The sequence below is a fragment of the Panthera tigris genome, chromosome E1, assembly GCF_018350195.1.
Source record: "Panthera tigris isolate Pti1 chromosome E1, P.tigris_Pti1_mat1.1, whole genome shotgun sequence".
Classification (NCBI taxonomy): domain Eukaryota; kingdom Metazoa; phylum Chordata; class Mammalia; order Carnivora; family Felidae; genus Panthera; species Panthera tigris.
In genome coordinates this window covers 5,781,703-5,797,268 of record NC_056673.1, presented here as the reverse complement: position 1 = coordinate 5,797,268, position 15,566 = coordinate 5,781,703, and the positions used below count along the sequence as shown (strand labels likewise).

General features: G+C 49.9%; 1 protein-coding gene across 1 annotated transcript in view; it reads right to left on the bottom strand.

The window, feature by feature from the left end:
* Positions 1-15,566, bottom strand: part of DNAH9 (dynein axonemal heavy chain 9) — a 332,476-nt gene that overhangs the window by 194,192 nt on the left and 122,718 nt on the right. Inside the window, exons 29-31 of the mRNA XM_042967844.1 lie at positions 10,848-11,005; positions 7,276-7,414; positions 5,262-5,549 (exon numbers count right to left, since the gene is read on the bottom strand). Of these exons, the coding sequence (XP_042823778.1) occupies positions 5,262-5,549; positions 7,276-7,414; positions 10,848-11,005 (585 nt within the window). The remainder of the gene's footprint in view (positions 1-5,261; positions 5,550-7,275; positions 7,415-10,847; positions 11,006-15,566) is intronic.

The following is a 15,566-nucleotide window of genomic DNA, read 5'->3' as shown; positions in this document are numbered from 1 at the left end:
TTAAGGGGGGCACGTTAGTGATGAGCATCGGGTGATGTATGGGAAGTGCTGAATCAATATATTGTCGTATACCTGAGACTAATATTACACTGTATGTCAACTGGAATTAAAAACAAATTTTTTTAACATTTATTTTGGAGAGACAGAGACAGAGCATGAGCAGGGGAGGGGCAGAAAGAGAGGGAGGCACAGAATCTGAAGCAGGCTCCAGGCTCCGAGCTGTCAGCACAGAGCCCGACACGGGGCTCGAACCCACGCACCGTGAGATCATGACCTGAGCCGAAGTTGGATGCTCACCTGACTGAGCCACCCAGGTGCCCCTCAACTGGAATTTAAATACAAACAAAACCAAACATCTGTTTCTCCAGCTCTAGAAAGTTCTTTCTAAAATTCCCATTGGTCACATGTTGCATAACCTAGATCAATCTTCTCTGTTATCCGGACTCTTGCATTTTCGGTCTCTTTGTACATCATATCTATTGTATTGTTATACACACATTATATCTACATAAATAAAGACATAAGTATCTCTTATCCTTATAAAACACATATATTGAGGGGTGCCTGGGTGGCTCAGTCAGTTAAGCATCTGACTTCGGCTCAGGTCATGATCTCACGGCTGTGAGTTTGAGCTTCGCGTCGGGCTCTGTGCTGACAGCTCGGAACCTGGAGCCTGCTTCAGATTCTGTGTCTTCCCCTCTCTCTGCCCCTCCCCTGCTCATGCTCTGTCTCTCTCTCCTTCAAAAATAAATAACCATTTTTTAAAAAATTAAAACATATATTGAATAAAAACAAATGTATATAAAAATGCATTTTTAAAATTACACACATCCATACGTAATTTCCTCCTGGGGTATTTCCTTGACTTCCCCTTCCAATCCCCTTACTGCATTTTGTGTTATCAATGATACAATTACGCATTTCAAAGAGCTCTTTACAATTCTTTGATGGTTCTTTTACTTATTTATTTTTACAGCATCTCATTCCATTTTTATGGGTATCATTTTCCTAATTTCCTTCAAGGATACTAATTAGAACTTTCAAAATGTTCTCCTCCTTACTTGCACTGGAGTCAGCTGCTGTGTGTGTGTGTGTGTGTGTGTGTGTGTGTGTGTGTGTGTGGTATGAGCATGTGCGTGTGTGGGGGGGTGTCTGTCAGCTTGCCTTTGTCTCTCGTGCTGTTGGCTTTCTCCAGCATCCGGTGAGCCTCAAGTTTAAATGAAGATCGCTGCCCTGCGTTTTCAAGGAGGCTGGGCAGGTGGATACGCTCGGGGTGCCTTCCCGAGATGGGAGCTCGCGGACGTATGCACACGTGGACCATAGACCTTGCAGGTGAGTAAGCAGGTGACTGGCCTTCAGGCTGAGGGGCCCCGAGTGGAATAGACAGGCCATAAACTGGGGCACCAACACCCCAAGAGCAGATATAGCCGCCCCCTCCAAGAGTTTATTAGATTACTTTAGACTTTAGATTTATTTAGATTACTCTAGAATTAGATTACTTTAGACTTTTCCTTCCGGCTGCGAGTTAAATGCCTGGCTGTATGTGGTCTGCCTTCTTGGGAATTTGGAACTAGAAGGCAGAGCTGGGAGAAGAGTGTGGGGAACCAGGTGGCAAAATTATAAGGGAAACAGACTTAATGGTCCCCCTTCGGCTGTTGCTGGTTCTTCTTCTCACCCCTGCCCTCCTTCACGACCAACTCCAAGCCCAGAGCTTCCCTCCGGGGTCCGCTTGGGTGGACTGGCCCCCTCGGGGTGGATTCTGGCCTGTAGCCCCTCCTGCCCTGTGTGATCTGTCCACCTGCTTTCATCCTGTTTCCAGGAACTGATGGAACCATCTCCTTCTAGTTTCCACACTCCTTATTCCTTTTTCTTAAAAAAAAAAAAAAAAAAAAAAAAAAAAAAGAACTATACTATCGCTTTTCAGGGGATCTCAGGATGACATCTCAATCCAGAGCCTCCCGAGGTATCTCTGATGAACTGACTTTCAGGAGTTCAGGTGGAAGGCGCAGACGAAAAGTGGGTGGGAGACAGCATGTTTTAACAGGGAGAATCTGTCTTATCAGAGGAGCAGAAAGCAATCATGAAAAAGGAGAGAGAAAGAAGGGGCAGAACGGGGGCCAGCTGAGTAGGAAAAAATGTAGCAAGTGGCAAAGTAGGGTCATGTTGCCTCGGCAGACTCGCAGAGCGTCCAGGAAGATGTGGACAGTTCTGATGCTGGGACATCAGCCCCAGAGCCCTACATAGCAGCAGCCTGGTCGGATTTACCTCCCCTCTGAGGATCGGAGCCCTTACGAGGAAAGCCCTTGATCTGGCATTCAAGACCCCCCATATCATGCTGCCATATGACCCTTCGAGTCCTACGGCTCCCTCCCGGGCCCCGCTACCTTTTTCCTAGTGACACCGGACTTCTTGCCAGTGCTCACACCGTCTCTGTGTTTCCCCGTCTAGCCCTTCACCGACACTTTTCTTCTACCTGGAAGGCCTTCAAGCCCACCTCTACCTTGAAAAAGTCTATCCGCCACACTTGGGAGGAGGGAGGTTGGGTGTGGGGACAGACAGGCAAAACACAGTCACAGCTGTGAAGGACCAGGTAAAGTTTTGCTTTCCTCTGTGAAATGTAATCTCAGAGATGGGAGCAGACACCAATTTGCAATTCTATTTATATACAGCCGCCGGGGCTTAATCTCAACCAATTGTATTGTATTCCATGCTAGAAAAGCCTCCTGGAGGCTTTTACGGTGCCCCAGGGCATAGAAGGAACAAGTCCCCCTAGTCCATTAACGTCCTCAAGGGGGAGCACGTTCTCGCTCATGAAACCCTCAGTGGCAGATCCTGCAGAAGTAATGGCCGTCCAGCTTCCTCATCTGTAAAGTATCTCACCTGCTCCGTTGGCCTCGGTGGTTGGAGGGGGGACAGGGGAGGGTCAGATGTGATACATAAAGTAAGACACCTGTGAGCTCTCAAGCAGCGTTCACAGAATTCCTAAAGATATCACTGCATAGGAAAACAATCCAGCCATGCTCCTGTATCCTGGGACCCTCTCTTGTGGCACCTGTCACACCCTGCTTCAAGGTATTATTCAAGGTACTTGTGGGCAGATACATCTACTGAAACAACAGTCACGCCTCCTGAAAACGTGACTGTCTGCAAAGGTGCTCAGTAAAAATAACAGACTTACGGAAAAACGGGATTGGGGCGGACCAGTCAAAAGGGACAGAACTTAGAGGGGAGCCTGGGCGGCTCAGTCGGGCGGGCATTCGACTTCGGCTCAGGTCATGATCTCATGGTTTGTGAGTCTGAGCCCCACGTCGGGCTCTGTGCTGATGGCTCAGAGCCTGGAGCCTGCTTCGGATTCTGTGTCTCCCTCTCTCTCTCTGCCCCTCCCCTGCTTGTACTCTGTCTCTGTCTCTCAAAAGTAAATAAATGTTAAAACATTTTTTTAAAAAGTGCAGAACTTTGTATCCAAAGCCCGAAAAATTTTGACAATGCATCCTAATCCTAGTAAAAATGTTAGCACAGTTAAATCGCTAGAGCGTTTGCTCCTTGCCTCATGTTGGCCAATCTTTTCTCTCTCTTGCACGCTATCTTTCTCAATGTTTTTATATTATTTATATATTTTATTTATAAACCACGGTTTACAGTTTATTGTGCAACTTTCCTTAGTAATTTCTACATCCAACATGAGGCTCGAACTCCCGACCTCAAGATCAAGAGTCACATGCTCCTCTGACTGAGCCAGCCAGGTGCCCCTATTTTTTTTCATAGGATTTTTAAAAAGTAATCTCTATGCCCAGTGTGGGGCTCGAACTTGCAACCCTGTGATCAGGAGTTCCAGGCTCCACAGACTAGGCCAGCCGGGTGCCCCAACTGGGGTACCTGTGTGCTTCCTTTTCCAAGAGGTAGGTCATGGGCGCACTCACTTCTAATAAAGACCATTTTAATCATGATTAAAGATCTGTTCTAGACAGAGCCTTTCTCTTTAATCCACTGTTTTAATGCAAGGAGAGAAATGTCTTCACCTGTCCTGAGCATCCTCCAGAAAATAGTAGAAACCACCATGGCTCCAAAGGCCTCGAAACCTATTATACTTTCCCTGAAGTTTCAGATTTTTTTTCCCTGAAACTCTATACGTACTGGTAAGCAGACTCATTTTCTGTTGCTGCTCTAACAAATTACCACAAAAGTATTGGCTTGAAACAACCCAAAGTCATTATCTCACAGCTTAGGTGGTCAGAAGTCCAAAGTGGGTCTCACAAAGTGGGGCAACAAGGTGTTGACAGGGCTCGTCCCTTCTGGGGCCTTCTATGGGAGCATTCATTCCTTGCCTTTTCCAGCATCTAGACGCCTCCCGCATTTCCTGGTGCGTGGCCCCCTCCTCCACCTTCAAAGTCAGTAATGGCTGGTGGAATTTTAACTATGGAGTTACCTGGACACACGTCCTCCAGTGTCCCTGTTTCACTTACAACAACCACCGTCATGGGGCACTTGGGTGGTCCAGTTGGTCAAGTGTCTGACTCTTGGTTTCAGCTCAGATCACAATCTCATGGTTGGTGAGTTCTAGCTCTGCATCGGGTTGTATGCCTACAGTGTGGAACCTACTTGGGATTCTCTGTTTCTGCCCCTCCCCCACTGGTGCCATCTCTCTCTCTCTCAAAATAAATAAACTTAAATCTTAAAGACCACCACGATTATATAGGGCCACCTAGGTAACCCATGATCATCCTCCCGTCTTAAGGTCAGCCCGTTAGCAGGCTTCATTCCACCTGCAGCCCTCATCTCCCCTTGCCATGTAACATAACGTACATCCTGGGGACTGGGCTGCAGACATTATCCTGCCTGCCACCCTCAGGGTTTGTTTGTGTTTCTTCCTTTAATTGTGAGAAAGCTTGCCCCTGACCACTTCAGAACATTCACAAGCCCGGAAAACTGCCTAAGAACCAGCATGACTTCCAATTTCATCATTGCTCTGAAATCACGTCTGAAGTAGTTCACGGGAAAACAACACGCGCAGCAGCAGCGGAACGGCTCGTGTTCCTCTGCCGGATCGTGAGCCTTCTGATGGCAGGGCCCCGTCCTTCCCTCGCGTTCCCCACCACACATTCTGCACGGTGGGTGCCCCAGTAAAGAGCTCTTGAAACGCATTCCTACTAGGTAGATACATATTTGTACATCTAAGGCAACCCTTTGGATTGAGGACGACCCATCATCCAAGAAAAGCGTTGAGCGACAAGAAGAACTTGGGAGGGAGAAACCCCATGTACCTTGAGAACAAAGTTGTCCTCGGCCTGGAGTTTCAGCTCCACCACGGCCTTCCGAACCAAGGCTTCGAAGTTGAGGTCTCTCCTCCGAGGGACATCCAGGGCAGGAAAGAGGTCCCCAATCAGGCCCATGAACACTGGCACATCATCGGTCACGATCTTGGGGATGTTGAAGTCTCTGAGGGAGCGCATCAGGACCTGGTCCTCGGGGCGGTCAGGGTCTCCTCGCTTCAGGGATCCCGCCACCACCAGCACCGACTTGATGGCCCGCAGGCCCCAGTCATAGTGGTCCTGAGGGAAGGCGGCACAGGTCAGGCCAGAGTCGCTGGGATGCTGAGCGCCACGTGCCCGTGCTGGCGTCCACACAATTACCAGCGGGTCACTTCCGAGGCCAAGGCAGAGGCACAGGGCAAGACCAATGACACGGAACATCAGGGTCACGGGTGATGACAAAGCAGACCCAGAGCATCCCGGGGGCTGGGGGTCGGAGAAACCAAACAGAACCACTTCCCGACCCACCTGGCTTCTCCTTGTACATTCAGAGAGCTGAAGGGTATCCGGGAGGCAGCCATGTTGGCTTAGATATGGCGGAGGCTGAGCTCACAAGCTCTACACCTTGGAGGCCTCTAAACTCTCTGAGGAAAGCAACTGAAAACAGTCACTGGTAGCAACCAGTAGAAAGGAAATTCCAAGAGTTTAAGCAAGAGACGGGGGGCTTGGATTGAAGGTGGTAGAAAGAAAACGAGATGAATTTGAGAGAGGGCCAGAGCGGGCAACGAACAACAGCTCGTCCGTGGTGAGGTGCAGGGCTGTGGAAGACGAAAATGCCGAGGAGGACTCCCAGGGTTCCAGAATCAGCAAGCAAGTGACGTAGTGAAGCAAGGAATGTGGGAGAAGCGGGCTGGGGTGGGGTGGGGACCTGTGGCAGAAACCAGTGAATATGAGGGTTTGGAGGTCACAAGAGAGGCTCAGGGTGGAGTTGTGAATGTCGGCCGCTGGCCTGGACGTTAGTGGTGGTGGGGAATCTACGGAAAGAATGCAATCACCAAGGGGGCTGGGAAGCATGAGGCAACAGGAGAGGTTTTTAAAGAAATCCACCTTGGACAGATTTCACAGGGCCGGGTGTTCCCCGTGCTGTGGCAGCAAAGATGGTCCCTGTGAGCCCTGGACGGAGGAGACACTCAGTGGGAACAGCCCAAGGAAGCCTGACTGGCTGTCCCGGCCACCAAGAGATTCTCTGTCACATCCCGTGCAGAGCCCAACATGGACCTGAACTCACGACCCTGAGATCAAGACCCAAGCTGAGATCAAGAGTTGGACACTTAACTGACTGAACCACTCGGGTGCCCCCTTCGGCATTTTTTTTTTTTAAGTTTATTTATTTTGAGATAGAGACAGCACGAGCAGGGGAGGGGCAGGGAGAGAGGGAGAGAGAGAATGCCAAGCAGTCTCCAGGCTCTGAGCGGTCAGCACAGAGCCTGACATGGGGCTCAAACCCACAAAACTGGGAGATCATGACCTGAGCAGAAACCAAGAGTCAGAGACTTAACCAAATGAGCCACCCAGGCGCCCCCTCCGGCATGTTTTAAGGTGCTATTCCTGTCTGGGGGCCTGCCCTAGGCAGCAGCCACATTTAAGGACAAGTGATGAGGTACATGGGATTCGATGACTCACTATCTCCCCAACCCTCTCCCCCATCTCGTGTCCCTCTGGGTAGAGACCGTTCCCTCCAAGGGAGTTTCGTTGGCCACTGAGGTGTTTCCCATGGGACACGGGTGGTCGATGAGGTGCTAAGTAGTCTGTGAAAAAAAATAAGTTTGGGGGCCGAATAAGATTTTTTTTTAACGCTAAGAAAATGAATACGAATCTTTGTTGTGGAAGTGTGCAGGACTCGTACTATGCTTATGGGCGCATTGACAGAAGGCTCTAATGTTTCCCTATGACATCGGCCCCGAGCCCCGTCCAGAGGTGGGGCGATCACACGTGACTGGTGGTCCAGCGTCACTAGAGAGAGTACCTGTTTAGAGAGCAGCTCTTTGCACAACCGATAAAGGGTGATGAACTTTCTGGCTAACGCCCGTGCTTCAATGAATCCTTCTGCCACCAGCATGATCTCACAGATCAACTCGAAGTCTGGAACCACCATCGCGCAAGGCCTGTGAACAAGGGGGCAGAGGGCCAAGATAGTTTTCCTAACCATGGCTGAAGGGGGGCGGTGTTGGTAAGACAACAGACACTGGCTGCGATCACGGACAGAGGCATCTGTGAGGATAAACACTTGGCCCTTAGCAATGGTTTCGTCTAAGACTTCCAACTTAGGGATGAAGTGATGAAGGATATGGGACGTGAGTTGTCTTGTCCAAGGTGATGGGTGATAGTAGCAGGTGGGGACAGGATCGGGGCTACAGCTCATGTTGTAACCTGGGTCCAGTGAGCCTTCCACAGGCACAGATTAGTAAAGCTTTGGTAATTAGTAATTTATTAGATTAGTTTTTCCTATAATAGATTAGGGACTCCGGTTGAAGAATCGGGTCTCTCCTGGGGTCTACGAGAATCTATATCTCATTTTCAAGACGTGCGTCTCCTCCAAGCCTAGACGCTCGAGGCCTATTCTGTACTTATGTGCGTACAAATGTAAGTATCTATTGCCAAGGTCTCAAGTAAATACCCATTAACCCCATCTTGCCACAAAACGGTATATAGGGGAATTTTTTGTCTTTCTGTAAGGATTTACTTTGATTTTTTTTTTCCTGCCTGGCTCTAGAAACATTTGATTGCAAAATCACTTATTTTTCAAGTTAATTTATTAGGTATATACCAGGAGCCTAAGGTCATTTACAGTTCTTTAATCGCATTTTCCCCACGCGGATATAAGACTTTCACTAACATATAGCTCAAGAAAATTTTTCCTTTAAATTATTTTTCATGGCATTCAGATTCTCAACCTGAAATATTTTGCAACCTGAAATAAGGTTAAACATGCATCCATATAATAGCATGCAACACGGCCGTGGAAAATAATGCTGTAGAAGGAAAACTATTTAATGGTAAGGGAAAAAATTTTTTTAATGTTTATTTATTTTTGAGAGAGACAGACAGAGCGTGAGTGGGGGAAGGGCAAAGAGAGAGGGAGACACAGAATCCGAAGCAGGCTCCAGGCTCTGAGCTGTCAGCACAGAGCCCGAAGTGGGGCTCGAACCCACGAACCAGAAGATTATGCCTGAGCTGAAGTCTGATGCTTAACCGACTAAGCCACCCAGGCGTCCCTGACACAGGAAAATATTAATTAACGAAGGCAGGATACCAACTTGTACAGGGTCTTATCCCAAGTTCAAAAAAGGAATATACTCTGCCCACTCAAGGTCAGAAGGAGGAATGCCAAAGGGTCACACGATCTCTGCATGAAAGCATTCAGATGGGGAGGGCCGAGGTTCTGGAATCAGACCGACTGGGTTAGAACCCCAGTTCTGTGGCTTGCTCCTTGGGCTACTGGCTAACCCCGGTGATCATGATTACTACCCTGGGCCTTTGCGGACTCTGTTTTCTCCCTGAACGAGGCGGGCACGAATAGTGTCTTCCTCACAGGGCTTTTTGAAAACGAGGCGTAAAAGCAGATGTTTGTATTTATCGCTTTTTTTTTATGTTTTTATTTATTTAATTTGAGAGAGAGAAAGAGAGAACAGGGGAGGGGCAGAGAGATAAGAAGAGAGAGAATCCCAAGCAGGCTCCACACCATCAGCACAGAGCCCAACGTGGGGCTTGAACTCACGCACCGTGAGATCATGACCTGAGCCAAAACCAAGAGCAGGATGTTCAACCGACTGAGCCACCCAGGTGTCCCTGTATTTATTGTTTCTATAAATATCTTCTCCGCCCCCAATTTCCTTCTATAGATAAATGTTGCCTTTACACTCAGGGAAAAAGAAACGTAGAGTAGTCCTGACCAGGGTGGCAACCCACCTCCATTACTGTTTGCAACCCAAGTGCATTTAACACATAACTTGCTGCAAACAAACAACAAACCTATTCTGTGCCATCCGTTCAGGCCTGGTGATGTTCCATTAGGAACAGTCCAGTAGGCAGAAAATCAGAAGCTGGGAGGCCTCTTTATTTTGTTGGGCTGACTTTGCTTTCCCGAGAAAAAGAATGGAGACCCCAGCCCCTTCTAGAAAATGCATTGGCGTTTTCTTATCACAATAAAGAAGATTTAAACGCATGACAATATCCACCTGCGGTGGCCAAGGCGAAGGAATAGATACGTGTTCTCACACATCGCTACCAGGAATGTAATTCGGCACTGCTCTTTCTAGAAGGCCATTTGTCAGTGTGCATCAGGAGCCTTAAAAACGTGCCTCCCCAGTTAGCTCTGTGATTCTACTTCTGGGAAGCTTAGCCAAAGAAAATCATCACGCATATAGAAAAAAAGACTGAGGTACATAGGTGGACATCACAGCATTATGCATAAATTTGTCTTAAGTGCTAGACACAGTCCTAATGTTTAAATATGGAGGGTTACTTAATTACGCTGTGGACCACACACTTGATAGAATAACGTGTAGTCACGAAAGATTTCTTAAGACCATCTAACAGAAGAGGTTATTTGTGATAGGATTACGATCGAGTATGAAACGAAAAAACAAAACAGTATGAAACTGTGGTGGGGGGGGGCGCCTGGGTGACTCAGTCAGTTAAGCGTCAGACTTCAGCTCAGGTCATGATCCCACGGTTCGTGAGTTTGAGCCCCATGTGGGGCTCTGTGCTGACAGCTCAGAGCCTGGAGCCTGTTTCAGATTCTGTGTCTCCCTCTCTCTGACCCTCCCCTGCTCGCTCGCTCTCAAAAATAAAATAAAACATGAAAAAAAATTAAATTTATAAAAAGAAACCGTGTGTGGACCACAAGTCCATGACTTTAAAATATGCATATTTTGGGGCGCCTGGGTGGCTCAGTTGGTTGAGCGTCTGACTTCGGCTCAGGTCATGATCTCGCAGTCAGTGAGTTCGAGCCCTGCCGTTGGGCTCTGTACTGACAGCTCAGAGCCTGGAGCCTGCTTTGGATTCTGCGTCTCCCTCTCTCTCTCTCTCTCTCTGCCCCTCCCCTGCTCATGCTGTGTCTCCCCCTGTCTCGAAAATAAACATTAAAAAATTTTTTAAATACACATATTTTAAATACAGCTAAGCAAAAAATAATTTTACTGATGGTAGCATTAAAGGTTTTTTTTTCATTTTTTTAAAGTTTATTTTGAGAGAGAGAGAGAGAGAGAATGTGCACACGCACACAGGAGGGGCAGAGAGAAAGGGGGGGAGAGAGAGAGAGAGAGAGAGAGAGAGAGAGAGAGAGAGAGAATCCCAAGCAGGCTCCACACTGTCAACGCAGAGCCCGACGTGGGGTTTGAACCCACAGAACCACTTGAGCCGAAACAAAGAGTCAGATGCTTAACCAATTGAGCCATGCAGGCACCCCTAAAGGTAGTTTTATAAGTTTTAGATGTTCCAAATGTCTTCTAATATACACGCCCTACATTTTCAGTGGAAAAAACCAGGAGACGCTTCTCTCCGGGGGCCCTCGTGGGGGGCAGAGCGGACGCTCACCTGAACAGAGCCTTGAGATTCTCCGGCAGCTCCGTGCGGCCGGCGTAGCCCGGGTTCATGGTGATGAAGATCCCCACGGAGGGATTCAGGCTGATCTCCTCCCCGAGGAAGCTGAACCGCTGTTTCTTGTCTCGGATCGCGTCCTGGATGCTTTTTACCTGGGGAACGAGTCAACGGAGAAAGGTCCCTCCGCCGTGTGTCCCAGGGGCGGAGTGGTAGCTAGGGCTGGGAAGCATGGCCATACCCACCACGGACACCTGCTCCCTGGCCCCCTTCGTGGAAGGACAGGCAAAGCGACGGCACCCTGGACCCTCCGCTGGTGGGCGCGGGGTGCCTGTCTAAAAGAAATTTGGCCGCCTATTTCTGTATTTACAACACAGCGGCTGAGAGTGAACAGCAAGCAGGTGTTTAACCCTCCCTGTAGTTACCCTGGAAATGCACTAGCACTGATCTCTGGCCAGGCGTTGTTCTGAGCACTTCCGTATTCATTCATTTGCTTTTCACCACGATCCTCTGCCGGCGGGGAGCGGGGGCACTTTACTGCCACCAGCCCCGTCTCTCGATGATGAAACACAAGCACTGAGCAGTGGAACAGTCTGCCCAACCTGACATCGCTCCAAGGCGGTGGCACCCGGACTGAAGCCAGGCGAGTGGATTCTGGAGCCTGGGCTCGTGGCCGCTGCGTGATCGAGAGGGCGCTGGTACCTACCGGCTGGGCTTGTTCTTTATTTAAATGAAATAAAGCCCCTGAAGAGAGTGGCATCCAGAAAACGCTTAAAAGCAGCAGTCAACGGGGCGCCTGTGTGGCTCTGTCGGTTGAGCATCTGACCCTGGGTTTCCGCTCGGGTCATGATCTCACGGTCTGTGGGCTCAAGCCCCGCGTCAGGCTCTGCACTGACAGCGTGGAGCCCGATTGGGATTCTCCTCTCCCTCTCTGGCTTCCCCTCCCCTGCTCTCTCTCTGTCTCTCTCAAACTTATAAAAGTTTTTTTTCTTTTTTAAACGTCTAGCAGCTAACACGGAAACTGTTAAGGTGACCATCGTCACCGCAGTCGTGGTCCTCAGCCTGGTTTACCTCCTCAGACTGCATCTCTAGAACCGATGGCATGAACACAGCTCACCCCTTCAGGGACGGAGTGCCCTGCAGATGCTGACGAGTGGAAGGAGCCCCAGAACCAAAGCAAGGCTGGAGCTACATCCCTGGGGCTATTCGTGCCTTTCTAAAAAGAGGAGACTTTTCCTTAAATGGTGGGGATATAAGCTAAAGCTTGAGCTGGCTGGCTCTATATTCTAGATCATTCTTACAGCACCGGGAGGAGAGACAGAAAGGAGATCACCATTTTCACACCCGGTGCCTTGGAAAGAGCACTTGCAAAGATGATCAGTGACGGAAGGCGGGAAGGCAGGAGGGGCGCACTTGTTCAGGCGGGCCCCTCGGAATGTCTCTTGGGTAGTTCCAGCTTGTCGGGGCTCCCGAAAGCAAAACCCAAAAGCCGGGGGGACCAGTGCAAGGTTTTGAATGAACTCCCATCCTGTCAGCCGCGTTCGGGGTGTTTGGAATAGCCAAGGGTTCTGTGGAGACTGGGCTGCAGGTATGTGTGTGTGTCCGGGAGAGAGAGAGAGAGACAGTGAGAGCGAGCTCGAGCATTTATGAAAGAGACAGCTGGAGCCTAAATAAGGGGAAAGACACGAAACCACCGGACCGTGTATGGCGGAACAAGGCTCTCTCCAGTGTCTGGAAGAACGGGCACTCACCGGAACGTGTGACAGTTCCGTAATTAGGATTCAGCTCCTTCCCCAAAGCGAGGCCCGGAAGGCCACACGCATTTGAGCTCACGGCAATTAGTTTGAGACCGAAACTTCTCTTCTGCGAAGGGAATGTCGATGCCTTTGCGGCAGAGGTGGTCTCCACAGCCTTGCACACGACCTCCGGCCTCCTGGCCACCCTGCGGCTTACGTGGGTGGTGAAGGCTGGGCTCTCTCTGGCCCCGGTCCTCCCCATAGAATACACTGAACAGTCACCATCCTAAGCGGCGAGCTGATTCAAGGCTGCAGTTAACGCTGGGGCATCAGTGCTGGTGGCAGGCTCTGTTGTCTGGGCTCACGCTGGACAGGACGGGAGACTGACTGCCTGGCACTTTCTCATCCTCTTAGGAACAACCAAGGTCCGCGGGATGAGCCTTGGAATGCAGTGGTCAGGGTCCAGGAGGCCCCGATAGAGTCCAGAGGTCCTTCAGGATGTCGGGGGAGGGGGGGAGTGGGCAGGGGCAAGCAGGTGGGCTGGGATCGTATGGATTAAACCCCGGGCCCAGCCAGGTGGGGGTGCACACACAGGCAGGCACAGACTGTGCACCTGTAAGTCAGGTACACTCCTCACTCACGGGGGGTCTGTTTCTCCACTAAAAACTTAACCGCTTTCAAAGATTTTAAAGCCACACAGAATAACCACAAAATAATAACTGGCGTTTTCTGAGTGCTTGGAAGGCACTGGGCGCTTTTCTGAGTATTTTACGCGAGTTATCCCATTAAGTCCTCGTCGTGGCTGCACGAGATGGGGGCAGATCCTCGTTTTATAGATGAGGAAACAGCCAGAAGCAGTTAAGAACCTGTACTACAGATACGCAAGATGCCGAGTTTCGGGAGGTGGGGGAGGGATACGTGGGGCCTCTACACGATTTCTGCAACTTTTCTAGAAGTCTAAAATTGGTTAAAAAATAAAACTTCACAAGGGAAAAAAAAAAGAAACTTGCCAGGTGTCTAACAGTTGGTAAGTGGGGCACCTCAGGGCACCCCAAGTTACCAATCAGGCAATTTGGTGACAAAGCACATACACTTAATAGCCACTTTCTCAAACAGCCTCTTACTAGAAGGACACCATGCCAGCCACATACGGCTCCTCATCAAATACATACCTTTCAGAGGAATTTTGTTCTGTTCTGGAAATAATAATTCCAACACACGTTTCCACCGAGTAAGAAAAGCTGTATTTGTCACTCACCAAAGAAAACAAACATGGAGAGCTATGTCGAAATGAGTGGTCTCAAATGGAGGTGGGGGGAATGATTTTGCACCTGTGCCCCCCACCCTCCCCAGGGGACATCTGGCCATGGCTGGAGACTTTTTTGTTGTCACAACTAGGGGGCTGGGCGGGGCGGGGGGGGGGCGGTTTGCTAGAATTATCCGGTCTCAAGACATGGAGGCCTTTGACATTTGCCAAAGTTGGGAAAACCATGATCTGCAAAATTAAACATTTTACCAATGAGGAAACTGAGGGCAAGGAGGTGTAAGTGACTTGTCCACCATGCCACAGCTCGTGTCCCCGGGGCCTACCAAATTCCCATGCAAATTCTTGGCCCCACCCCAGTTTGAGCCAATCAGAAATGCTGGGGTGGGGTCCAGCTGATGAATAAGGCCTCCAGGTGATCTGGATATATGCTCAAATTCGAGAACCACAGCAGTCCAGGCAAATCTTGGGTTTCGGCTCATCCCTGCCACTGCCCAGGTGTCCCTGTCAGAGCTGCCCCTCCCCCCTCAGTGCACCTGCTCCTCACTCCCTCCTGCCGTGGGGAGGACGTGTCCCTGCAGCCTGCTAACCTGGGCCAGTGGGGCTCGAACCTGTGGGTCTTGAGATGCACCCACACTCCACAGCCCTCAAGACGTTCCCCTCGCCTGCCCATCTCCCTCTCCACTCCGGTTCTCGAAGCTTGCTGGACAGAAGAACCACACAGAAAGTTCCCAAAAAAAGACTCGATGCTTAGGTGATGCTTAGGTCTTGCCCCAGACCAATGAAACCAGAATCTTTGGGCACAGAGACTACGCATTTGCACATTCCTATTTTTCAGAATTGCCCAGGCAGTTCTACGGTGTAGCCAGGGTACAGGATACGGAGTCAGAGAAGCAGATCTCCAAGGTTATGGTGGGTACGAACCCCTGGAGATCTCTCAGAAATGCAGATTATGTTACAGCAGGTCAACGGTGGGTCTGAGTCTGCATTTCTAGTAAGTTCCCAAGAGAAACAGGTGCTGCTGGCCAATTAAGTGTCCCTGCCACTGGACCCAACTGCCCCCTACCAATTTCAAGAGTCCCCACTGGCCCTCAACCAGATGAGCTCACTTTGTCTTCCAGCCTCTACAGCCTTTAATCATCCCTCTCTCCTGGAGCTTGCTTATGCTTTTTTTTTTGAATGTTTATTTTTGAGAGAGAGAGACGGAACACGAGCAGGGGAGGGGCAGAGAGAGAGGGAGACACAGAATCTGAAGCAGGCTCCAGGTTCCAAGCTGTCAGCACAGAGCCCGACGCAGGGCTCAAACCCACGAACCATGAGATCATGACCTGAGCCAAAGTCAGACGCTCAACTGACTGAGCCATCCAGGCGCCCCAACCGACTTATGCTTTAGATGTGTGGGTAGACTTTACCCCTCTAGGTCGTGGTGGCCCTGACTGCAGATGAGCAATCCTGTATTCTGTACAAGCCACGTGTGTTTGCCTGACCGTGGGGGCCTGATGGGACACCTTAAAAATGAGGTCTTTCCCTTCCAAGACTGGAAGCTGGTAATCACGGAGGGTTCTGCCCCTACATCCTCCCACTGGGGCCTTGTATCAGACACACTCATGAAGTAGAAAAGTCAGGCCACCTTCCCCACAGGTGATATGTTTTAAGGAGGTCACGGGCTAGCCCTAAGCTACATAAAACCTGCCAGCTCTTTCTCCTTTGCCCCTC